General features: G+C 36.5%; 2 protein-coding genes across 4 annotated transcripts; both read right to left on the reverse strand.

Annotated features, from left to right (window-relative positions):
* Positions 1-9,554: 9,554 nt before the first annotated feature.
* Positions 9,555-10,086, reverse strand: LOC117577992 (uncharacterized). The gene has a single exon (XM_034263089.2). The coding sequence runs from the start codon at positions 9,946-9,948 to the stop codon at positions 9,556-9,558; it is 393 nt and encodes a 130-aa protein (XP_034118980.1). The 5' UTR covers positions 9,949-10,086; the 3' UTR covers position 9,555.
* A 2,678-nt stretch (positions 10,087-12,764) lies between these two features.
* On the reverse strand, positions 12,765-27,191 carry LOC117573000 (septin-5). 3 transcript variants are annotated; one of them, XM_034255931.2, is made up of 5 exons: positions 27,100-27,191; positions 26,065-26,501; positions 14,339-14,798; positions 13,866-14,268; positions 12,765-13,791 (listed from the first exon to the last, which is right to left on the reverse strand). In XM_034255931.2, the coding sequence occupies exons 2-5, from the start codon at positions 26,258-26,260 to the stop codon at positions 13,531-13,533; spliced, it is 1,320 nt and encodes a 439-aa protein (XP_034111822.1). In that variant the 5' UTR covers positions 26,261-26,501; positions 27,100-27,191; the 3' UTR covers positions 12,765-13,530. The 3 variants fall into 3 exon arrangements, with proteins under 3 accessions (XP_034111822.1, XP_051864530.1, XP_034111824.1); XM_052008570.1 differs by having other exon boundaries at positions 27,096-27,142; XM_034255933.2 differs by lacking the exons at positions 26,065-26,501; positions 27,100-27,191 and adding an exon at positions 15,080-15,414.
* Between the last annotated feature and the right edge of the window lie 426 nt (positions 27,192-27,617).

The raw sequence follows: 27,617 nt of genomic DNA on the forward strand, positions 1-27,617 counted from the left end.
CCCAAAACAGAATAAAAAAATCTTTTATTTAGCTTTCTGCAAAAATGTCATCAGCATGGAATTTATCTCTCATATTAAAAATATTAAGTAAAACGAGAAAAATATTAAAAAAAAAAATAAAAAAACGAGTTAGAAAGCTGTGAGATATCTGATCATTTTTTTAATAAAAGTTAAAACAGTGAAATGAAAAAATACCGAAGGCAATATTTGGTATATCGATATAACATTAAAAATATGCACACAATTTATAATATTTATATACCGAAAAAATACTGAATACTGAAAATGTCGAAGGTTATATTTTTTATATCGACATAACATTCAAAATATACCATAGAGGACAAAATATACTATATTGTCAACCCATCTACTCTATGCGCAACGAGCATAAAAACAATGAAAACGGTAAACTAAATTCCGATAAAAAAAACTCTCTCAACAAAAAAAAAAAAAATATTCAATAACCCGACAAAGTTTTTCATCAAAAAACCAAATTTATATTTTGTTTAAAAACTTATTTACTCTCAATTATTTCACCTTCTTTATACTAATTATCTAAAAGATTTTTCATTTTGATTAACAATCTGCTAAACTAAAACAAATAGTACATAATTTAAGCATATTTTTTGCGATTTATTTTGATTAATTATAAAATTTGGCAGTTATTTTTCCCTGTACTGTGAAAAATAAAGTGAAACTGTCACATTTTTTATTGAATTGACAGTTAGTTGAAATTTCTTTCCTCCTCCAAAAATATCCAAGAAGAAACAAATGCAAAATTCTGCATTTTTTTCATGGTTCTTTTTTTTTTTTGTTTTTTTGGTGAATGCGAGTGCGAAGAATGTGTTTGCATTTTAATTCCAGCAAAGTGCCCCCAGCGTCTGCAGCAGTACAACAGTGCAACATGGCAAAGAAGAGGCAATGCAGCAGAAGGTGAAGGCGAAGGCAAAGACGAAGGCGAAGGCGAAGGCGAAGGCAGTGCATCCATCAAGTTCACACGCAGCACGCAATGCACTCGTACTGTAGCTGGACCGCAATCTGAAGCCCCCAAAGCAACCAAAAAATGCTTGCCACCAACCATGGGGTGCATTGTGCAATCAGCGAATACATTGAACAACTTCCTTCGATAACACTTCGATACAAATAAGGGAATTTTGATAATTAATCGATTCATTCATTATATGTACATGTCTAAAAAGCAGGGCTCATTGGAAAACAAAAATAGTATGTTAACTTAATACGAATTATACTATTTACTTACTTATTGTATAAAAAGACAGATTGTAAATAAAATGAGAGAGGAAAATGTCTAAAAAAAATCATTAAAGTTATAAAATTAGTGCCAAAAAGGTATTTTCAATAAGAAAACATTTAAAAAATCCATAACTGGAATCATTCAGATCGGAAGGTAATAGAAATCATTATTATCTGAACATGACAAAAATAAACGCAAAAAGGTGTGAATGTGCTTCAATAAAACGCATTCATTATAAAAGAAACTGCACACAATATATAACGATTTAAATATGTCAAAATTGTCGAGGCTTTTTTGTCAGCAGTAATTATTTTATTGAATAAGGTTAATTGAATGTTAAGGTAAATGCTTTAATAGTGAAAGTCAGTTAAACACATTACGAACTTTTGCAGGCATAACAAAACTTTATGGATGAAGTTTAGCAAAAATAACTAACCTTACTATCGCATGCATATCTATTGTATAGCACTGTAATATTACTTTTCATTATTTATTTTTATTGCATGCACATCGATAAGCTCACGACTTTTACATGTTTTTGCTATATTTACTATTGAAAACAAATCGAAAAATACAAGGCTTTAATCGATAGAATATCAAATTTTAACTATCTTTACTACTGCATACTAATCAATAAATACAGGACTTATATATATATTTTATATATTATATATTTTATATCCTTAATATTGCACACATTAAGATATACACATGACTCTAACATCTATCCCTACCCTTGCATATCGATAAATACACGACTTACAAACTTTTCTATCCTTACTATCACATACATAAATATACAGCTTTCATCGATAGTATTTCACATATCAGCTATCCTTACTATTTTATACACATTGATAAATACACGACTCTAATAGCTATTTTTACTATATCGCATACATATCGACTCTAATAGCCATTCTTACTATCGCATACATATCGATAAATAGACGACTTACTTACTTTACTATCCTTACTATTACATACATTTCGATAAATATACAACTTTCATGGATAGTATTTCACATATTAACTATCTTGACGATTGTAAACATATCGATAAACACTAAACTCTTAATCGATAGTATAACTGCACTAGGATTAAGCAAGTCTTAATCTGTATTTCTGGACTGTCATTTACCACAAATCCACAATCCACACTCGCTCTGGGATCACGACCCTTTATTATTAATGGGCTAAAGGTTAAGTCGAGGTGTCGAGGGCTGTCCGATGCTCAAGGTGCAAACGATGTTGTGGTGTCCAAGGGGAGGGAAAAGGAGGTGAGCACTGCTCTGACACGTGCGACCCAGCAATGAATGTGATGATGATTTTCGCTGTGGCACTTTCGAATTTCGGCCATTGTGCCTGGGCAAACGGGCAACTGTATCTTACAGATATTTTCTTCAGCTGAACGCATCATCAGGCAGCAGCACCGTCAGCTTCAGCGTCAGCGTCATAGTGTTGTGCTGTGCTGTGTGCCTCATCGACCTGCATTGCCGAGAGGCAATTTAACGAAATGCAACACGTCCCGGGATCGGTGGAAGAACGTGCAACATTGCGAGTGAAACTGGGACTGCGAGTGCAACTGGGAACTGTGCGATCAGCATGGTCTCAGCGGGGAGAGAAGAGTCAGAAGAAACAGGGACAGCAGGCATGAGAGGCAGGGCAGAGGAGACTTGCCACAAATGTAATACACACATCAGGCAAATAAATTAGAAGGCAACTCCTTCGGCAGAAGCGTCAGGAGCGACGCGCCCTCCGACTCAACTGGCTGAGGACGACTCAGAAAGAGAGAGGGAGAGAGCGAGAAAGAGAGTGAGAGGAAGGAGGAGAAGGAGCGAGAGAGTAATGCCGACAATCCGTCATGCAGGTGTGAATGATTCATTAATTTCTCGCCTTCATACGAATTTTCAGTTAACATGCAAGCGGAACCAAAACGAGCCGCCGCTAAAAGAGTTACGCAGCCTGCAATAAGACGCATGCCTCGCAGCCCCAGTCGGAGTCGAAGTTGGAGTTGGAGTTGGAGTTGGAGTCGAAGACGCAGTCCCCAAGCTCAAGTCTCATTTCGAGTCTCGCTCGCAATCCCAAAACACAGTTCGAGTTGCAGCCTCTGTCTTCAGCTCCAGCTTAACGTCTTCATTACGCACGGCCTACGTTTCCGCTTCACTCCGTTTGCTGCCTCCTTGTTGCACGTTACCCGTTGCCAGTTGCCAGATGCCAATTTCGTTTTGCATTTTCAATTTCGTGGCATTTCCTTCGTCCAACTCGATGCGAGTTTGGGGCACCCCGCCAGCTTCCAGCCTCCAGCTTTATATGTTGTCTTGCCACACGGTTGCAAGTCCTCCTTGTTGTTGTTGTTGTTGTTGTTGCAAAGCGCTGCGCGTTAATTACTCGATGAGCCCAAGGATCAAATGCCAATTTGCGACGCGCGTCCTTGTTTTCTTTTATGCCGAATTCAATCAATTCAACAAAAGCGTGTTATTAATTGCATCACTCATGAATACATTCATTATTTTTTATTTCTAAATTTATTTTACAGTATAATTTAATTTTGTTTTATATATTTGAATGTTTATTTAAACTAAAATAATTATCAAATAAATGAGTACATCATTTTATTCAATAAATAAGCTCATTCACTCAGTAATTATTGAATACATTAAATATATGAATACACTCACATAAAAACGAGTAAGAAAGCAACAGGCGAGTGTGCTCGACTGTGACATATTTCAAAAAAGCAAAAGAGGGCGGTATTATTCTTTTAAAATACCAAAAATAATAAAACAATACTGAAAGCTATTTTTAGTATATCAAAATATCATATCACTAAAAATATACCAAATTGTTTGTACGAACAGACGGGCATGTATATATTGTCAAGTCAAGGATGTATAAACATTATAAAAATATATATATTTTGAAATACTAAAATATGCCAAAAGCTATTTGTAGTATATCAATATACTATTTCATTAATTTTCAAAAGGCATGGATTGTCCAGTCTTCTGACGCTCATCAAGAATGTATTAACTTTATGGGATCGGAGATGCCTCCTTCTGCCTGTTACATATATTTTCGGGAGGCACAAAGTTATAATACCCTTCTACCCTATGAGTAGCGGGTATCAAAAACAAAAAAGGCTGGGTATTATTTTTAAAATATATATTTTTTTAAAATACTAAAATATACCGGAATCTATTTCTGGTATTTCAATATACCATTTCATTAAAAATATACCTAAAATCGAAGCAAAAATTTTCAACTCGATTTCTTATATAATATGTTAGTCTATGAAATCAAGTTGTTCGTACGGACAGACGGGCATGGATATATTGTCCAGTCTTCTGACGCTCATCAAGAATATGTATATATTTTTAAAATACTAAAATATACCGAAAACTATTTCTGGAATAAATATACCGATAATCTAAAGCAAACTTGATCTGAGTGCAAGCATTACAAAAAATGTTAACTCTTTTTCTTATAGTCTCTGAGATACGGATATATATCTTATTAATTCGGGTAGAAACTAACATAAATATTTCAAAAATATTTAGAAAAACACGCCTTCGCACTCACAAATGATTTAACAAGCCCACGAATACACTCGTCTCTTAATCAGATTAGCGAATTTGTGAATACATGAATCCATGAGAGCACTCACGAATATACAGTCATAAATTTCAGCTAATTAAATCGAGTTATCATTCTCTCTTTTGCCCTCTTGCTGTTTTCTTCTGTTATTCAATCAGTTATTCAGTTGTTATTCATTTAATATTCAATTAGCTGCACACGCAAGTGAATGAATGCCGCTCTCTCACTCTCTCTCTCTCTCTCTGTCGCAGTCTGCACTTATTGCGACTCATTCAATTTGGCCAAATGTCAGTCCAAAGTGATTCACACGCTGTTGAATGCCACTGTGAATATGTGAATGCGATTATGTGAGTGTCAGTGTCAGTTTTTCAGTGTGAATATGAATACGAATAGTCGAGTCGGCTGCAAAAACTTTCAGCTCGTAAAAAGCACTGAATGATTTTCGGCTGCAACCTGTTGTTGTTGTTGTTGTTGGTGTTGTTGATGATGTTGTTGCTGCTGCTTCTCTTGTTGCAGCTTAAGACAACAACAATTCATATTTTTTATTACACCTACTTTGAGGCACGTTGTTGCCTGGATCACTGACTGGATGCCCCATGGATCGCTCTGCTCTGCTCTGCTCTGCTGGCAACAAAAAATGAAGGCGTTAACCAACTTTAATACATTTATTTGGGCCACAAAAGCAAAATAAAAACGCGGCTCAACTTCAACTTGAAGTCGCAGTCGAAGTCGAAGTTGAAGTTGAGAAACGCAGGCGCATTGGAGGTTGCCATATCTGTCCAAAGTAATAATTATGTTTCACGTTGTTATCCTAATTTACGTGCCGGGGCTGCCCAGGCTTCAGCTTCAGTTTCAACTTCAGCTTCAGTTTCAACTTCGAGTTGAGGTCGGCTTCGGGTTCTCGCTCTTGACGACACTGAGCTGCCTTGGCTGCCTATTGATGGCCCCAGGCGCTGCTCATCTCTCTCTCTCTCTCTCTCTCTCTCTTTGTCTCTCTCTTCGGTTGCCTCCTGCTGGTCCTGCTCCTTGAACGCAGCGGCGCATTTCACTGGAAAAAGTATTAAGCACAAAGCGAGATACTGAAAATTGATTTCTCACCTTCGTGCACGTTATGCCCCTCTTCTCATCGTCGTCTTCTTTGTCTTCTTTTGGTCTTGTCTCCCTTCTCTGCTTGCTTTATAATTAATTAATATATATCGGTCGAGTTGGTTGCCTCCCTCTCTCAGACAGTCGTGATCCACACGCCCGCAACATCATCATCACTCGCAAAAGTATTTCAATAAAGAGCTGCCCCACGCTCGCAGTCGCGCGTTGCATGCCCCAATGCGGCGGCACAGTCTAGAGCGCGACTAGACAGTCTGTCTCAATCTATCTACGAGTATCGCCATCTCTAGTATCGTCTCTCTTCCTCTCTGCTCAATCGTAAATAAAAATTTATCTGTGAATTTATTGCATCATCGGGAAACTTTTCAATTCTTCCTACGGACAGACCGACAGACAGACAGACGGATCGGACTGGACTGCACTAGACAAACTAACTGCATATTTAAGCACCTGTTGCACAATGGGAAATTTATTTGTCATCTCTCTTAGGCCATTTGTCGTGGCTTTTAATTTGCTTTCAAAAAGCCAGCTTAGTCTTTTTCACTTCACCAAATGCTTTCTTCTTCTATTTTACTCAGCGTTTCTCCCCCAACTTGCTTGCCCTTTGCGACCCAACAACCTCACTCTCTCTCTCTCTCTCTCTCTCTCTCTCTCTCTCTCTCTCTCTCTCTCTCTCTCTCTCTCTCTCTCTCTCTTTCTCTGAGAAGCAAGCTCACTCACTTTGTCATACATTTCGACCGAAAGAAACAGAGTTTCACATCAGATGATCTTGACGTTTCCTTTCGACAGACTTACAAAAAAATAATTAAATTCGAATACTAATTTCGTACTTCAATTTAGTTTATGCTATTTTAAAAGAGTTGTTAAATTTATCGAGCTGTCTATTAATAAAAAGTTATACAAGTCGAACTTATTCTGACTAATATAAGAAAGATTAAAAATATAATAGAGAGCTATAATTTTGTGATCTCTTTATGTAAATCGAAAATATGTTTCAATGCAGCAATTAATAAAATACTATATATAATATTTACACTGCTCTTCTAGCAATTTGCTAGCATAGGTTCAATATAGAAATATGAAATATAGAATACAAAATTATTTATAATATAGTTATTAATATTATTATTATTATTATTATTATTATTATTATTATTATTATTATTATTATTATTATTATTATTATTATTATTATTATTATTATTATTATTATTATTATTATTATTATTATTATTATTATTATTATTATTATGGTAAATAGTTGAGCTAATAAATTATACAGAAATGAATGAATGATTTGGTAAAAAGTGCATTATTGTTAAAAATACCTCTAAATTAATAGTGAATAATAAATTATATTTTAAGATAGCTTTTAATGAACAAGTTGTTAAACAGATAAATAGCTGACCAAATGAATTTAATAGTAATTAACTGGGATAGAAATTTATACTATTTATATTTATATTAGCAATATATATATAATAAATATTTGTATAGTAAATAAATATTTGTTTCTGAAATACTTTTGAATATAAATTGTTTAATTTAAATGGTTTTCTAGACACTATAAAATGGAGTATAAATTAAACTAATAAATACATGCAATACTTAAACGATTTATGGTTTTATAGCTACAGTTATTTAAATAAAAAGTTGTTTTCAATTATCAAGTAATATATTTTTGTATTATGTATAAATAAGTGTACTATATTTTTGAAACAGATCTATATCTAAAATCAAGATTTGTGATTTACATTTTTTTCTCTTCGTATAGTTTTGAATTTAAATTGGATTACAATTCTTGACTTAAGACTTTTACGATCTTAAATAAAAACACTTGAAATAAGATCTACCATAAAATCAAAATTATTATTTACAATTTGCATTTTAAGATTAAAGATTAAAGATTTTATTATTAATTTTAGCACGCTTTTTTCTGTGTAGGAATTGTGATATTTTATGTGGTATAGTAAATCAACAATTTTAGAAAATAGTTCTTTTTCTAATTCGATTATTTGTTACTATAAATATTTTTATTTTATATGACTGCACTTTATAGTAAATTGAGATGTATTTCTTACAAATGTTTTAATACAAATAAATTGTATTTTAAATTGTTAACTAGACACTGTGATATAAAGTAAATAAATATTTGTTTCTGTTATTTAACTGTTAAATTCTTCATAAATTAACCGGCAAATAGAAACAATATTTAAGCGAATAGCTTTATTTTTTATTCTATTATTATTTGTGGAATATCTATTAGTATAAATATTTGTATTTTATTTGAAATTGGATAATGAAATACTATATAAATGCACTGGCATTAACTTAGCGAATAGCTTTCTATATCTAGTTCGAGTTAGTTGAACAAAATATTTAGTATCTTTGAAAATTTCTATTTCGAGTTAGTTGAATAAAAATGTATTTTCGAAATATCCAGAATATATATTTTAGCTAGTAGTTTTCATCTTCTAGTTAGGGTATTACATAGGTTAGCGTAACTAACTGTTGTCTCTGGCTTCGTTGGCTTGTTATCGATGCTTTTGTTGTCTTTTGTGAATAGAGTTGACGCTTTCCGTTTAGGCTTCTCCTCTTCTCTCCTCGTGCACTCCTCTGAAGACACGTTTTCTCCCTCTCGTTGAGTCTTTCTTAATGTAGGTCTTTTGGCTGCCAGTTTGTCTCCTTGGTTTTGTGACATTTTTAAATGCGCATGGCATATAAAAATTTGTATGATATGATTTTTATAGACTTCAAATCGATTTTTTTACGATCATCGCTGGGTTTTTATGCGCTCGCCGCTGCTTTATGTGACAACTGAAACGGCGGGGTGTCTGCCACAGTCACAGCCACAGTCAGAGAAGGGGCGAAGCTGCCTCCAATTATGTAATTAGGTGTTAAGGCAAACAAGAGAGACACAAATATTTATGCATTTGGCTGCTGTGGCACACAGCGAACCGTTAGAGTGGAGAGTGAACGAATGGCAGGAGGAGCTAACCAAGTTAAAGGTGGAGGTGGAGGTGGAAGAGATGAAGGAGGAGGAGGAGGATCTTATCGATATGCTGGCATCGAGGGACCATATGCTGCGCTCGAAAAGGCGCAGCCAATATCCGGCCAAAACGAAAAGTAATAATAAAAAACTGAAACTGAAACTGAAACTGAAGCTCGAAAAAGTAAAAAGTAAAGAAAGAAACGAAGAAACTCCCAGAGACGGTTGCATGGACTGGCGGCCACCTGTTGCATGCTTTTCTATGCGCGCTCAACATTTTGTATTTAATGTCTTCATTGTGCTGCTCACTTTTTGCAAGACTTGAATTATTTGTGACAGGGTCAGGAGATGGTCGTGGTCGTCATCATCGTTGCTGATTAATAAACCCAGCCAGCCAGCCAGCAACAGCTGCTGCAGCAGTAACAGCAACAGCAACAGCTTGGCCAATTTGTGCAGCCCGATTTGAAGGGAGGATCGAATAAAGTGTGTACAACAAATGTGCTTTTAATTTTGATCATTTATTAGCCATATCAACTTAGAGCTTAGTCACTATTTACAACGTTCACTATTTACATCTATGTACATTCTACAATTACTTCGTCAACTCAATCTAATCACCGCCCTTCGACGTCGTATAGTGACGATGGAATTGGCAGGCGGTGCGGCATCCACGGCTGCAGAAGTTACGATCGGCACACATGGCGGCGGCCAGACTCCACTCAGCGATGACCAGGACACGGCAGTAGTCGTGGCACATGTAGCAATCGGGGCGACTTCGGCACAAAGCTGGCGGCGTTTGCTCCGCTAGAGTCTGTTGATAGCAACGCTGGCGACACTGTCGAATCCTCACTTGAAGTGCCAGCGGCAGGGGCTCCTTTAGCAATCTGTTGGCGCTCAGCGCATTGGCACTGACAGCGGCATTCACATCGATGGCTAGCAACCAGATGAGGCAACTGATGCGGAGCAAAAGAGTTGCGTTACGAGACGAGACGGAGGTGTTCATGGCGGAGAGAACTGTTTGCGACAACGTTGCCTTGGCTTCTAAATGGCCTTTGACAATGTGCAGTTGATTTTATACCCGCAAGAGAGATTCATTCATTCGTTCGCGTTGTCGCTAGGAAAATCCCTGCCCGATGGGATTACCTGATAAAAAAGAGATTTAGGCGCCAGGATTGTTTAACTGACAGGTAAAACCAACCAACTTATGACTAGGTAATTGACAACACATGTGCGCAATGAATGCGACGACGCGACGATGGCATATTTCATGAATGACAACCTCGCCTGGAAATCCCTAGGAATTTCTGCTCATTGATTCAGTTGACGGATTTCGTGTCTTTCTACCTGTTTTATTGCCTGTCCGACGCACATACCTGATGTCCAACATCAGGCATGCGGATTTGTTGTTTGTGTCGCCCGCATCACACACTGTTTTATTATTGCGTAATGCGGCGGATGCCACTTAAGCATAATTGCAACCATCACTTAAAGCAGGTCATAAAACAGGCCAAGTGCCGTCATCTTTTGTTCAATGAAGGATTTTACATTTTCGCCATTTCTGTTTGCAAGTGACTCCAAGAGGACGCCAGCAAACTGAAGTTGTACAGTTGCCTCATAGATGGCTACACCAATGTGGAGTTATAACAACTGTTGTCGATTCAACAGATGACGCCACACACAAACTCATAGATGGCGCTAGAGCTATTTCATGTTAGAGCATGCTTTTAGGTTGCAACTTGCAACACAAAATTTGTTGTCCTGCAGTGAAAATCTTAACATTCCCAACAGTTGAAAAGTTGTTCCAAAACTTTTGCTATTAAATCTTTCAAAACCTAGTTCCATAGGATAGAAGTGACAAATGTAAAAACAATCACAAATTGAAAAGGTGCTATAACATACATATGTATATAATATTTGATTTTTTCTCTACTTTATCATTTGCAAAGATCGACTTAATAGATAAGTGTTAGGAAACTCTCAACTGAAAATTGAAGAATATTTGAATGTCCTTTAACAAGTCGATAGCCCTTGTAAAAATACACCAAGTGAAAATACTCTTACTGTTTTGTGTGGTACCATCTGTCTATGGTTTATTGACGCAATTAAAATTATTTGCTGCACATTTATTATAACTTTTTTTTGTGTTTGGTTTAAATACATATGCTACTCTACTATGTTCGCTTGGGTTTATCTGCTGTCGCACGGAAAGTTTGTAATGAATTGGATAAAAATTTCTTAAAAGATTTCTGTTGGCTTCTGAAGACGCCACGAACAACTAAAAAGTGTCAGTTTATCACGTAAAACACGAGGCGAACAGAAACTTGCGACAAATGCTTATTAATGAAAACAAAAGAAGTGTTAATCCTCTTGCTATTCTATCATGTTCCCCTGATATTTGAAGTGGCCCACAGGGTTTCTTCAAGGAATGACAAATTAGGTTAAATACCAGGCGTACAAAAGTCAGCAACAAGGCAAAGTCTCCTGCAGACTTACCAGCGCCATCTATGGTTAGATTTCGCAACGACAATTTAAATTGTTGCAGCCCGAAAGTATGCTACAAAATATTGCACATTGGCGTCCTATCAACAAATTGGACACATCCCAAATGTATGCTATAATAAAAATTATTTAGAACACTGCGTTATTTATTACAAATTAACATTATAAAATTTCAGATTTTAAGCATGGAAATCTATCGATCGACATAAGTAAATATGGGGTCATGTAAAAATTCCACACGTGTAATTTTTCAGTCCGGGATCATAGAAGAGTAGTAGTTCTAGCGAATGCGCTTCGCTTGACACTGGGCTCCAAAGAAACAGACAGAATGTGGCCAAGAATGTTCAAATATCTGTATAAAGGTCTTTGGCAGGATATTTGTCAATTAAAGTGTGCCTAAGTAGTCAAAATCGTCCTTCAAATTACAGAGATTCCAATACTTAGTCCCTTGATATAGGCTTTACCCATTAATAAAATTAAAAATATGCTACCCTCTTAGAATCAATTACTTATAAAATTTGAGGAAATTCATCAAGCACATAAAATCTTAGCTAGCTTAAAAAATAGCAGAGTTATTTTATTGCCTTTGGTCACGCTCAAAATATATTGTTATAATAGTAGATAGAGCTTCAGATAAGTTTTATGAATACGAAAAATTGTTTGTACCTCAGGCAATAAATGACAACTTCTCGCTTACAGAAGCCTTATAAGATTGTGATATTATTACTTTTGCTTTTGTTTTACTCATCTATGTTATGTATTCGTTGATTAGCGGTTTAAGTTTGTTCTCAAGAAGTTGATGGTGGAACCAAGTACAACGGAACTATGTTATACCTACAGATTCTAGAAAATTCAAACATGTCGAATTAACATGCAATGTTAAAATTGCAATCTAGAATCCGAAACAAAGCCATAATTAGTTATGCTCACTCACGTGCATCTAATATAATGCATAATATTAATTAATGTATTATTAACACATCATCTTAGGCTATTTCATAATTAGATTAGCCATGAAATTCCTACCAATAAGTGTTTGAGCAATTTATGGTAATTGTTCATAATTATCTTTATTTTTAAATAGTTGATTTTGGTTTTTTTATGTTGAATGTTTTTATTATTATTATTTATGTGTATATAATTTGTCCACTATAATTTTCATTTAATTATGTTGTTGTATGTCACTTAACTAATATTTTATAAAATAAATTCATTAACAATCCGTTCCAACAAATTAGAAATGTATTTCTGCATTTTCCTCTTCAATCCAAGGAAAATTCGCAATCAAGCCAAAAAAAAAGAATAAAAAAAAACAATGGAAAATAAATATAAGTTAGATATTCTAACATTGTGGGGATTCAATTCAGTTTAACTCTTCGCTTGTTATGAGTTTGTAATGCAGTTTTTTCATTCAGTTTTGTAAACTTGATTTGACTTTGGTATTTTATAATGTTGTGTATCATCGATGAATGATGTTCTGGAATTCGACTTCTTAGCCAATACGTACATGAATCTAATTATATAGCAATTATGCTGTCAAATATTATTAAATCTACGTTTAACAATTGAAATTTGAATTGAGTTCTTATAAGAAAAATTGGCGAATTGGAAGCGAAAGCGAATTCAACAGGCATGTTCCTAGATGACTAATTGCACTGCTACTTCATTAAAAATCTGTCTCTAGTTATCAATTTTGTTCGAGTAAATTGTTGACAAATTGTAGGTATATGAAATAATTTGGTCAGTTTGTGTATTGAAATATATATCTAGAACGTAAATACGGCTGTTAAATTTGACTCTTACTTTGGGAAACTACAAAAAGCTTAAGAACAAAATTTGTATAACTGGAAACTGTGCTAATCTTAAAAACGTATTATTTTTTGGTGGTTGTGCGCCTATTTAGAGGCGTGTGTGTGTGTGTTTTGTATTGGTAAGTGTGTGTGCGTTTTTTTGGGGGAGAGAAGGGGAAGTCTATATAAGTATTTATATATATAATATATATGCATGTGTATATATATATATATTATTTATATATATATAGATATCAAGGTGCAAAATTGAACACGCAACTTTATCTTGTCGCAATTTAGACATCGATGACGCTATCATTCTTCTTCATCTCCATGAGATGCGTCTGCTTGAGCTTCTCCTGCATTTGCGTGAGCATGTCCTGCATGCGTCGGATCTCCTCGTCCTTCTGCAAGAGCAAACGATCCGTTTCCGAAATGGCCGCATCGAATCCATTCGTTGAGCTAATCGAATCGCGCTTCAACTTGCCACGTTCACGCAGCGCATGCTGCGATATCTGTGAGATGCACTGTGCCCGAAAGTTCTCGTAGTGCACATCCTGAAAGAGAGAGAGTGAGTACGAGAGGATGCTTGAATATCATCAATCATATAGCAAGAATGCGTAGCTCTTACCTGTGTGGTGTCCTTGAGGTCCTGCATGTGCGTGGATATAAGGAATGTGCGCAGCTTGATAAAATCACTGTGCTCGGCATCCTCAACATTGACAACGCCCCAAGGATATTGACGTCCGCGCACCTTCTTGCCAGCCACCTCGAGTATGGTATTGCTGCCGACAACAGCAAATGGTATCGATGCCTTGAGCTCGCGATCTTGCTGCTTGAAATCGTCATCCTCATCGGAATCGCATTCGGGAAACTGATACAACTGTATGTGATTGTCCTCAAGATCCTGCAGTATGCGCTCCTTCAGCTTGCGCACCTCCGTTTTGTTCAGACAATCCGCCTTGCCAATGACCAGCACAATGTTCACCTTGCGATGCAATCGCCTAATCAGATCCAAGTCCATTTGCCGCAAGCTGCAAAGTGATTTATTCATTGTATTACATGCGTATATACATATATATATATGGAGAGAGCTTGACTTACCTGTGACCCCAGGGAGGGACAAAGTAGAGGCAGCAATGGACACGATTGTCCTGGATGTTGCGGCGATTGAGGCCGCTCTCATCGGTGAAATACTGACGGAACTGCTCATCGATGTACTGCGTGCAGACACGCCAGCTATCCTCACAATTGATGGCATCCCCGAAGCCAGGTGTATCGACTACCGTAAGACGCAATCGTACTCCACGCTCCTCGATGTCCATGGTCTTCTTTTCGACACGCGTGGTCTTCTCGATGCGCTCCTCTACATTGGGCATCTGACGGTTCTTGTACAGATCCCCGAGGAACAGGCTGTTGATGAGCGTCGATTTGCCCAGTCCGGACTCTCCGACGACCATCAATGTGAACTCGAAGCCACGCTTCACCGACTTGCGATGCACTTGCTCTGGCAGCGTGGCAAAGCCAATGTAATCCCGATCCTTATCAAATGACGGTGTCTTTGCTGCAAAACGAGAGGGGAAAAAAGGCAATTTTTGGTAAATTAGAGCATGCGTTTGCTGTGATGTCGCATAAAAAAAGGGAGCAAAAGAAAGAAAAGCACTCCCGCTGTGGAGTGTTGAGTGGCAGCTCCATTTGCTCATTAGCGCAAAACAAACACATTGCTGGGCCGCTTAGCTCGAGTGGCAACAAACAAGCCACTTCAGTGCATCAAGCCCAAGTGTGTACCCCCCTCCCCCCTCTTTGTGGTGGCAACCTGCATCTGCATCTGCATCTGCTACTTACACATGACGAATGTTGTGTGTGTGCGCTGAGCTGAGAAGGTTTCTTCTGTGTTTTAAGTTTTCGCCTGTTGTTGTTGTGTGTATCTACACAACGCCGCCTACTTTAGTATCTAATGGGCCAAGTTGCCCGCTGTCAGTTGAACAGTTGCCAGTTGGCCTTCTTCAGTTATGTAGTTTATGTATCGATTTGTTTATTATATTTATAACATTGATATTTGCTTTATAAAAATCCCCGAGTTGAGTTTATTGAACACTTTATTGTTGTTGTTTAATGCTGCTTATGTTATCGTCGTCGTCGTCGTTGTTGTTGTTGTTTTTGTTGTTACTACTACGTTGTTTTCGAGTGGAACAGCTTCAGCACGCTTCAAGCCACGGAGCTGAACAGAGTCGTGCAGCGAACTCGCCAAGCAAAACATGCCCAAAACACCAACACCAACAACACCAACAACAACAACAGTACAAGAGAAAAAACTTTCGTCCAAAGGAAGCAGAAAAGAACAACCCATGAAATATTAATGGGCCACTTTGGCTACTCTCTCTCTCTGCCGCTTGCCATCTCGCTCTCACACTCTACACGCCGCACTTGTGCTCTCTCGCTCGCTCGCTACCTTGCTCTTCAAAAGTTCAAAAGGATAACACACCCGGGTGCGCTTCGCTCTCAGCGCCTGCGCCCAACACTCCAACGGAGGTGTTGCGGGGGCGCGCTGGCTACGCAAATCTATGCCAAAAGGTGGCGACAATGTGTCAGCACAGGGGTTGCATGTGGCCGCGCAGCGTTGCCAGATGGTGGCAATAGCCTAAGTCAAGGTTTATTCGAAATTATAAACAATGCTTGCTCCGATGTAATAGTAAACGATAACAAAGACTTCCAAGTTATTTACAGCATTAATAAAATATGCTTTGAAAATGTATCTGTACAAATATTTATAAATATCAAATATATTTTATATTAACAAATACTGCACTTCTAATAATGACTTTATTCGCGTCCATAAAGCTATACATTTGATTAATATAAATCCGACTTTGCGATATATCATTGCAATAAGGAATTATATTCGCTACTTTAATTAAATAATAATAATAAATACTCTTCGCCCAAAAGTTGGTCTGAATATATATATGAGTAATTCCATGGCGAAATATGTCCCGTGCGAGACTTTTTACAGTATTTATTTTTGTAGTGGAAGATATGTTTAAGCTACAAGAAGAACCACAGTCACAGTTCCTCAGGATTTAGACTTGTCTGAATATACCATTGTACTACAGAATTTAATTCTAAGCTAACATTCTATTAAATGAATAAATAAATAAAATAAATAACCGCTAAGTTCAAAATTTCTCTAGATGATAAACGACAACTATAAACGTCAGAAATGTATAATTACAAACAAAATAATATCGTTAATTGTATCGAAGAAAAAAACTTCTGCAGTCGTTGAAACAGTTGAAAAAGTTTTCAGTTTGTAATATCTAGTTGTTTATTTTTTGTATTATTATTATTATTTATTAATTTATTTGTATTATTAGAATATTTTGCATTAACAATTCAAAATGTAAATCAACTTTAACTTAATAAGTGTCTATTAGTACGACAAAAAAATACTATCGCTCAATACTATCGAGACAGGGCTATCGATATGAAGATTACTGACGATATGGCAACCCCGTTAACGGCTTATATTACACGCAGGCATTCACAACCACCCACCCCGCTGCAAGTTGCGAGACGCGTAGCTAAGGGTGAGCACAATGACAACAATGTTGCAACATTGTGCTCAACTTCAATTGCGTTCTCATCCTGGCACACCGTGGTGTGGTGTCGTTTGTCATGTGCGCCAAGCATTTAATCGAGTTTAGACACGTTAAGTAGGAAAATCTATTGGGCAGTGTCCACAAACTGCATCACTGTGTGGCCCCCTTTTGACAAAATCGCACGCGTGCGTCAGGCTGGCTTCTTCTGCCCCTTAGCTGGTCTCTGTATAGTTTGCAACCCCTAAACACTGCTCGGCGCACTTATCGATAACAAATCGAGCCATAAACTCAAACGCAACCGGAAATCAAAGCGCAACTCCACAGTGCTTCTCTGCCATCGAGAGCAGCTGGCAATTAGCCAAAGGAAATCATGCAACAAAGTGTTTACAAGAAATTTCATTATCTTGTTTACAAATTCGCACTGTCGTGGGGAAGATTTAAAGTGATGACTGGCAATTGATTCAATTCAATTGAGATGTATGCTCAATTGAAGATTTCAAAAAGGCGTTAGAAATATCGATTGCATTTAATAGAGATGGCACTCACAAATAGAGATGTGCATGTCAATTAGAGATGTAACTATTGGTCTGAATTTGTTCGCAGTTGAAAAAAGTGAAATGCACTAAGATATAAAGTGATGACTGGCAATTGATTCAATTCAATTGAGATGTATGCTCAATTGAAGATTTCAAAAAGGCGTTAGAAATATCGATTGCATTTAATAGAGATGGCACTCACAAATAGAGATGAGCATGTCAATTAGAGATGTTAATATTATTCAGAAATTGTTCTCAGATCAAAATAAACCAAATATAGTTCGTTTCAATTTGGAAAAAGTGATAGGTATTAATATTTGGAAGATTTAAAGTGATGACTGGCAAATGATTCAATTCAATTGAGATGAATGTATGCTCAATTGAAGATTTAAAAATACGTTAGAAATATCGATTGCATTTAATAGAGATGGCATTCACAAATAGAGATGAGCATGTCAATTAGGGATGTAACATAAGTATTAATTAGAAATTGCTGTCAGTTTAAAATAAACCAAATAAAGTTCGTTCAATTTGAAAAAAGTGATAGGCACTGAGATTTGTTCCTTAAAGAAAACCTTCAAAATAACCAATTGAAAATTTCGGTAATAATATTCAGTTTATGTCCAGAGTTTCATGAGCTTGGGGAATGTGAAGTGGAGCATTAGCTAATTGAAAATTTCAACAGAGTTATAGAATGAAAATATAATTTTATATCCAGAGTTTCATAAAGATATCACGAGAGCATTAAGTCTGTGCTGTGCTTCTCGCAATTTGCAGAATTGTTGCGATATTCGGGTGTAAATAAACAGATAAAAGTCCCAACAACAACAACAACATAAAAGACGAGCGTTGTTTACTAAAGACTCAAGCAAAAGAGAAGACTGTGGCTATAGCTGCTGCTGTAGTTGTGACCGGAGAGTATCTGTATCTGTATCTGAAGTTTGTTTCTGCATCTGTCAGATAAATGTGCAAAGACTGATTAATATGAACAAATATGCGAATCCAAGTGTCAACTTTGCTCATATGTGAGAAAGCGAAGTGGAATTGAAACTGGTCAAAGCTAAGCCGAATGCACATTGACACTCACACTCACACTCACAGTCGCAGTCATACTCGTACTCGTACTCGTACTCATACGCGCATTCACATTCATTCATCACCATTCAACCGCATTCAAGTGCCATAAAGAATCTCGGGCCTAATTCGAAAATCAACTCACAGTCTCAAGATCTTTATCTTTTGCTTTGTGTAGGCGATTGCTGTGCTTTTTTTTGTGCTGCTCTCCACTCTTCTTCCTCCCACAATCTCTCCTCCCCTCACTCCTGCACTCTTCACAACTCTTGCCCTGTCTTGCCGCTTTACCACGCTTTTGACATGTTTATGTGGTTGTTCCTGGTGGCCCCTTCAAAAATGCATTCACAGTTCATTGGCTAGACTTTGTCATCATCGAGAGAAGTTCGAAGACTAACAACAATATGCGAGACGAAGAAGTCGAAGTAGAGAAATGTGGGGAGGGAGTGAGGGGGCATGTAGGAAACATTCTCATCGCTAATGGCAGCGTTACATTTGCTGTTAGACACACATTTGCTGGAGTTCACGGGTGTCAACCACTTGAACACTGTGGCCCCCAAATGGGGGCTCAACATATAACTTCACAGCATGCCATCTATGCAAATGGGGAGCGTGTGTGTCTCGTTTGTACTTGGCAGCGATGGCAGCGTGACACGCGCAGAGTTGCCTAGAGATGGCAGCGAAAGGGAAGAATCAGTGAGAATTTTGGGCAAACGAGAGATCGAAGTGGATTCATTTCAAATCAGACTTCATGCAGCACCAAAACACTTGCTCACATCACGCACATAAGAAAAGTAGTGTCTCCCTTAATGGACTGAAAATAATATTTAACTATTGTTATCTCTCTTGCTTTACAAATGTAGATAAGCTTCAATTTTAATTAATTTTAATTTTTTATCTCAATTGTAGGTTTTTTTGGAAATATATTAAAATGTTGTAGGGTAGAATAATTGATTGCAACTTTCTGAAAGCTATCAATACAGATTCTATTAGAACATATAATTATAATATACCAGAAATAAATCACCGAAAAATATTGAAATATAATATAATTACAATATACCAAATTAAAATACCTAAAAATATTGAAGTATAATATAATAACAATATACCAAATCAAAATACCGAATAATACTGAAATTACATTATACCAAAAAAAATACTAAAATATACCAAAAGCAATATTTGGTATATGCAAATTCAAATATTAAAACAAGTAAGAAAGCTACAGTATTTCTTTAATAACTTCGACAATTTTTATCTGATCGCAACCAAATTTTCAGGAATTATAACTACTATACTTTGTAAATACCAAAATTCGTAACTCTAGATTTAAAATTACGCTACTTATTCTATTTTTTTGATTTGCGGGGGCGGAAGTGGGCGTAGTAAAAATTTGAAACAAATTTGATCTGCGTGCAAACATAACAAATGCTGTCGAAAATATAAATTATATTATTATATAATTATAGCTCTATCTCTTATAGTCTCTGAGATCCAGTGTTTCATACGGACGGACGGACAGACACACAGACGGACAGACACACAGACGGACATGGCTAGATCGTCTCGGATGTTGACGCTGATCAAGAATATATATACTTTATAGGGTCGGAGATGCCTCCTTCTACCTGTTACATACATTTCCTGCCGACACAAAGTTATAATACCCTTCTACCCTATGGGTAGCGGGTATAAAAATCAGAAGTATTACGAAAACTTTATTTGGTAGATCGCTATTCTGCTACATTCAAAATATACCATACAGAACAAAATATACTATATCGTAAGCCTAGACCATACCTACCGTTTAATGTCATATAAAATTATTTCCTCAATTCGTATTAATATTATTTGTAATGCAGTGAAAGTATTACACAAATAAGTTTGTTAAAGTTCCTCAAAATCTCCTAATATTTTGGCTGGTTTTCCTCGCCAGTTTGTCGCTGAGAATGTGAACTATAACCCGCTGACACTTCTAGCTACAAAGCTGCCCTCTTCCAATATGTCAACGATACGACGATATCATCATTATGACAGCTCATTTGATGGCGCACTTAACAAACACAACAAATACTTACGAGGCAAACACATACATACATATAGTACAGAGAATTCCCAATTGAAGACGGCAGCGAATGAATCTCAGCGATTCGACTCTGATTCTGTCGCTGGTCCGATTGTCGATCGTAGCGTCGCATCGCGTCGCGTCGGTCTGGCCTCTCGTCTCATGTAACCATGTCTCGTGTCTCAATTTCATGCAATTAAGTTCAATTCGAGCTGGTTCTTGCAACTTGCAACTAGCGACGTCTTTGCAACAGCCAACTGGCAACTGTTGTTCGAGTGCCTTGCTATTTTTTTTTCTTTATAGTATGTTTTTGTGAACGCACGAGTGCAAATGCTTCACCTCTGCCGCCAACGCAGCCGACTTCGACATCTTAAGTCTCCAACTCCGACTCCAACTTCAACTCCAACTCGATCTCCATCTCAGAGGCATCGACATGAATTGCTTTAGCCAGCCATTGAACAAAGGCAACGGGAACGGCATCGGGTTCGGTTTCTTGTTGCCTCAAAGGCATCGCGTAAACAAACAAAAGCCAACAGCAGCAGCAGCAACAACAGCAGTGGCAACAGCAACATCAGCAGCAGCAGCAGCAGCAACCACCGCAGATCGCACCGCCAACCAAGGGCCACTCGATGCGCTCCCAATGTTCCATAAATAGAGTTGCAGCAACGCTTGGCACGTTGAAATTCCAATCGTTCGCTTTTTCAAACAATTGACGCGCGTTTGAAGTAGCTGCCCCAATGCTACCTTTAACTCCTGCCCCCCTCTCTCTCTGCCTCCTCATCGATTCTTGCCTATCTAGAAAATTTCATGTGAAATTTCATTCTACTTCTTGCATTTTTCCACACATTTCATTTGGATAAAAGACATGCCATTCCATTCAATCCATTGAAATATTTTTAGTTTTCTAGTTCTTCTTTTTTCTTTTCATTTTTGTTCGCCTTAGGCAAACCAAAACTGTTTATATTGAGTACATAAACGTTTAGCATGAAAAATCACATAATTTATGCTCGAATCGTACAATCAAATGATAATGTAAGCTCACTTTTATACAGCTGTTGATCTACGATAATCATTACCCGTCAATAACGAAGCACTAGACGATTTATTGGTCATTAGTTGCTGCATTTTATTGAATCTACTGTCGTGGCTTAGTTTTTGGTTCTAAAAGTGCTCCATAAAATTGACGATGATAATTAGAACACTTTATTAGAATAATCAAAGCAAGCAAGAAAGTTACAGTCGAGTGTACTCAACTGTGAGATACTCGCTACCCATTTTAAATAAAAGCAAAACAGCGTGGCATTTTTTTACTATATCAAAATATACCGAAAAATACTAAAAATATACCACATAGTATATTTGGTATATTCATATAGTACTACATTCAAAATATTCCAGATTGTCAGCCAAAGCAACTAAGATCTCTATAAAGTTTTTTATTTAATAACTTCGACAATTTTTGTCTGAACGCAACCAAATTTTCCTGAATCATGAATACAGTACCATAGTTATTATTACATGTACATACCAAAAAGTTATAATACCCTATGGGTAGAAAGTGAATGTGTTCTAGAATATACATACATGAAAAAGGATACAGGCTTCAAATGAATTAAAAATTAGTAGGAAAACGGCACACATATTGACTATAATAGACCCTTTTCTTTCAACATTTTTATTATTTATGACTTTTCATTTTTAAATACATTTTTATTTATTAAGCGATTTATAATTAAAATAATAAGGAAATTTGCTGACACACTAATAAAATGTTTTCTTCTAACGTCTATGTTAATTTCGTTAAAGAACCTTTTCTACTTTTTTTTTATAAAGTAAAGGGTCTAAAAAGGAACATTGTAAACGATATTAGAGATAAAATGATTTACTTAATTAAAGATTTTATTAGAATTATAGATTATTATTATTGAAATAGTATGATCGTAGCTTCTAAACAACATGACTCTTGAAACAACAAAAAGAAAATGTGATGTTATCTTATTAATTTCATTACAATCATTTATGCCATGATGCCTAGATTGAAGGGGCACGATTGCGCACCTTCTGTGAGAATGATGTCACCGAATTTAGTAGCTCTCGCTTTTATTAAATCCAAGTTTTATGATGAAGCTCGCTTAAGTGACTACTTTAAGTACTTCTAAATGCACAAGCATTTTCTTTTGGATTTTCCTTAGCAAATAGTTGACAGCTTGTAGTTTTTTGTTTGTGCTCTGCGCTGATTTCCGCTCCAATTGCAGCGACATTTTCCCTTTTTCAGCTCCTCTTCTATTCTCTATTCTAGCGACCACTAACGGGTTGATGCACACGCCCTTCCCTTTGCTGCCGCCCACTTTTGCAGGCAGCCATAGACGCCCCTCATTTAGACATGTGTAATCATTTGCCAGCTGCCACAGCGGCAACAACGACTCGTTACAAACAACAATGAAGTATTTTTAATGACTTCTCAAACGCTGCATTTACCACAGAGAAAGAGAGAGGGAAAGAGTAAGAAGAGCGGTAGATTAGCAATAGCAATTAGAAAGATTAACAGAGAGTGGAATGGAGAGAAAGAGAGTACAAAAAAAAACAAAGCAGCCACAAAAAAATATATATAGCAAATTGCTTTAAATGTTCATTTTAGTCATAAATTAGCAAAAAAAAAAACCACGTATGAAAGCTAAAATCGAGTATGCTCGACTTCGAGATACCTGCCACCCATTTTCAATAAAAACGGTGCGGTATAATTATTAAAATATACCGGATACATATACCAAAAAAATACTAATCTATGCTATTGTATTTAAAATATACCATAAAGTATAAAATATACCAAATTATTAACTAAAAAAAACATCCTGCCGCTTTTTTTTTGCCATTTAAAATTGTTTTTTAATTAATTTCGACGATTCAGAAATTATAAATACTATAAATATACTATAGATACTATAAATACTATAGATGTATTTTACTACTAGCTACGATAGCTTTCGAATTACGCTCGATTATTTCGAGCGGAAGTGGGCGTGGCACAAATTTAAAACAAATTTGTTATGCATGCTACAATAACAAGTGTCGATGAACAATTTTAGAGCTCTATCTTTTATAGTCTCTCAAGGTATTCATATGGACAGACAGACAGATGGACATTGCTTTATTGTCTCCGCTGATGAAGAATATATATTTCTTTATGGGGTCGAAGATGCCTTCTTCTGCGTGTTACATACATTTCCTGCCGGCACAAAGTTACCAAAAAATAAAAATTGTAGTTTAAGTAATGCGACTATCAAATACGCTGTTAAATTACAGGAAATTTTAGAGATTTTCCTACATATTTCAATTTATTTGCTTGCTCAAAATATTACAACTAGTGTCGACGATTTGAGCACGCCCAAAACATAAAGCAATAGCTTGACACATACGCTTTGCTTTTGCGATCTTTGCTAACTTAAACAGAGCGCAAAAAATTAACAAAGATGTGGGGAAAAAGCAACTTGCACAACGAGAACAGTTAGTTAGTGTCTACGTACTAAATACAAATGCATATTTTAAGCAATGCTCACACACATTCAGTCAGGGGCATGATGAGTAAGTTAAGTATTAGATCATACACACAACAATACATTATATGTATGTGGTATATTGATGTATTGATAGCGCAACTCTCTAGACAATACTTATCTTATTATTCATACTAATTGTAATTGTTGTTGTTGTTGTTGGCTTGTTTTTGCTTCGGCGTTGCCCCCAAAGCAGCGTATCAAATGCCCCAGTCGACCTGGGCAGCCCCTTTATAAGGCCAAGACGAGCGAACCGAATGCTAACAACATGTCAACTACTGTTAGCTGCGGTCACGTTGTCTTTGCCATGGCCCTGAAGCTCTCTGCTGCTGCAGTGTGTACACTCTGAAAATGCACTCTGAAAATAGTCACAACATGCTGTTGAGGGGGCAGAGTAGTGGCATGTGGCATGCGGCATGCGGCCTGCTCCACCCACCAAAAATGGACAGGCAAACAGAAACCGCAACGCATTGTTGGGCCCGAACCCGGAGCGAAAGCGGCTGAGACCGCAAAAGTTGTACTGTCGTTGTTGTTGTTGTTGTTGTCGTTGTTGCTGTGCCAAAATGAGAACAGCTCGAAAGAAATGAAAGGAAGGGAACAGAAGAGAAAACAAAATAAAAGAAGAGAAGCAACAACAGCTAAAGAAAAGGCAACAATAGTCCAAGTCCATCTACAAAACTCTATTAAGAACCATGCAGCTTTCAATTGCTTTTTGGGGCTACACTGCGCGCAAAAAGTAATCATATGCATGCCAGCAACTTTAGCATTTACATAACAGTAGTCAACAACAACAACAAGTTGTCCAAGCTCGTCTAGCTTACAACGAAAATGTTATACGATCCTTATATAGAGGCGACCTCGTTACAATTACTTTAAAGACGAACAAATTGCAGCGTATTTTAAAGTAGTAGACTTTAGAGACGATAGAACTGCTAAAGTTATTATTTAGTTATAACCTCATATTAACAACTTCACTTATCAAAATACTTCTATAAATATTTATTAATCACAACGTAAAGCTTGCGAATTTCTTTATAATTAGATTGTGGTTTAAAGAAATATTAAATATTAAGAAAGAAACTACAAATTGTGCAAAACTCTTGCGTTGATTGAAATAAGATAAATCGTTTATTCTTCTATAAGATTTATTTACAAAACATATATTTCCTCTTTTATAATTAACGCTGATAGCAGAAACCACTTCTTTTGAAAATCAAATTTAATTTATCTATACTTTACACTTCTCTTTACTTTTTTTAATTTTACACTTCTCTTTAAACTTATAATCATAATAAATATGATTTAGGGTAAACTGATTCTAAGCCCAATAAATAGCAAAAAAAAAAAAATGGCTTTGAAAAAGCTCTGCAGTTTATCGTTAAAGCTTTCCATTATATATACACCTTCTAACATTTTGTTTTGATAGTTCTATAAAAAAGTCAGCCTAAATGTTAATAACTACTTAAGTGTTGATCATGTTTCTGAAGATCTGTATTATTAAAACAGCTTTAACAAGCACATTAAAAGCTGTGCAGTTGTCTTTAAATTAAAACAGCGTCATTAATAATGTTAATTTAGTAATGATTCATATAAATGAAGTGTACTATAATCTTCAGAGAAAGTTATCTTTTCAAGAAATAATAAATAGTCCCAAGAGCAGAAAAAGCACATTAAAAGCTTTTTCAATGGCTTTTCCATTAGAACAGCGTTATTTAACACACTCATTTTGTCTTGATTCATATCAATTAAATGTTGTTCATCACAGCTGCTAGTGTTTAATTCGCTTGACTTAATTGAATACACTCGCAACACTCGTTTTGTGAATGACAAATTTCTCATAAACATATATGTTTTGATAACAATTTCTAGAAAATTGAATGGGAATCGGAATCGTTTGATTTTTATGAAGCTACTCTCTAGCTAAATGAATTATTGAATATACTCATAGAGTTGTCTTGTGATTCACAAAGTGAAAAAAATAGAAAAAGTTTTTTTTACTTACGTTTGGGATAAAGGGGTGGCCGTGTTTTTGTTGTTGCATCAATGCTGTTGTTGTTATTGTTGGTGCCATTAAGACTGCTGATCGCATTGGCCACGACGCTGCCCTCAGCTGCTGCTGCTCCTCCAGCTTGCGACAGAGACAGCGACGGCGGCTGCGACTGCGGCAGCGGAGGCGGCGTCGACTGTTGTTGCTTCATTGGGCCGCTGCCGCCCAAGACGCCGACGCCAACGCCGCCGCCGCTGAATAGTCGACGCTGCGGTAAAAACGCCGTTTTGTCTGCCTTTGATTCTCAAGTAGTTGTAGTTGTAATTATATTTATTGTTGTTATTGCTATTGTGTAAAATTGATGCTATTTGTCGCAGTTATTGTTTTTGTTGTTGTTGTTGTTGCTGTCGTTGGTGCGGCAATAGTTAATTGTTTATTGTTGATTCTAGGCGCTTATCAAGCGACCGAGATAAACACAAAGGTATTTTTATTATGCATTAAGTCCATGGGTGAGTTAATGTGTGTGTGTTAGTGTGGCTTTTGCAAATAGAAGTGTCGCGAAAGCGTAAGTGAAGGAAACACAAAAAATGCATACATATGTATTTGCAATGCACACTCAAGCTCACACACACAGGCACACGCACCACATCAGCCCTAATTCAGTGTGCAATGCTTGTGTCCTGCTGACATCGTTTCTTCTTCTCCCTCCTTTTATACGTAATTGAAAAAGAATTTCGTTCAACAGGGTAGAAAAAGAGAGAGAAAGCAAAAACTGCATGCAGAACTCAACAACAGTAATCTAATGGTACTGCGGGCAGCTGTTTCACTGCCATGCTGTTGCTGGCTGCTGCGACGTCGGCTTCACCTTGACCTACACAAACAGCATAACAAATGAGCTCAGCCTGCACAATCATACACATACACACTCCACAAATATTCTAAAACAATTTTGTGAAATCACACACACTATTTGAGTAAACAAAAAAAAAATAAATAAATAAATAATGTTAACTATGTATATCCGTTGCACTTTGTTTTTAAAATACCTACTCGACTGTGAGCAACAAAACAACAAACACAACCGACCCGCGGAAAGTGTAACCGACAATTAAGAGCTTTCCCAAAGCTGTTCTATTGAACACATGTGTTGTGGTGTGACCGCTTGCCAAATCTTGAAAATATACCATTAAACACTGATGAGATATACCAAAATGCAAAAACCCAGCTGGTTACACTTGCGGACAGCTTCGAATGTTCGCCTTTACCAGATTTTCATTGAAAAAAGCAAAATTACAATGATATATTATGATATATTTCTGAATTTTCATAGACGTTCCTACACTTCATTTAGAAAACGCAATCAAATTGTTCATGAAGCCATGGGTGTTATAAATGGCGCAACTCTTTAAATCGTATATTTTCTTATGGGCAGCACCTTTTGCTGAAAATATCGCAATTGTACGATATCCAATGTATTACTATTAAGATGTTTCTTATTCACTTTAGTGAAACAAGTAATTTGAATACCTTTTAAAGAAAAAATTGAAAAATTGTACTAATTTTTTGAA

This window comes from Drosophila albomicans, chromosome X, assembly GCF_009650485.2.
Source record: "Drosophila albomicans strain 15112-1751.03 chromosome X, ASM965048v2, whole genome shotgun sequence".
NCBI classification, from domain to species: Eukaryota; Metazoa; Arthropoda; class Insecta; order Diptera; family Drosophilidae; genus Drosophila; species Drosophila albomicans.

Coding starts and splice junctions, on each gene's coding strand:
- LOC117577992 (XM_034263089.2), bottom strand. CDS start 9,948: ATGAACACCTCCGTCTCGTCTCGTAACGCAACTCTTTTGCTCCGCATC.
- LOC117573000 (XM_034255931.2), bottom strand. CDS start 26,260: ATGAAGCAACAACAGTCGACGCCGCCTCCGCTGCCGCAGTCGCAGCCG. Junction 14,799..26,064: donor GCCACCCCTTTATCCCAAAC/GTAAGTAAAAAA, acceptor CTCGTTTTGCAG/CAAAGACACCGTCATTTGAT. Junction 14,269..14,338: donor GTCCCTCCCTGGGGTCACAG/GTAAGTCAAGCT, acceptor ATCACTTTGCAG/CTTGCGGCAAATGGACTTGG.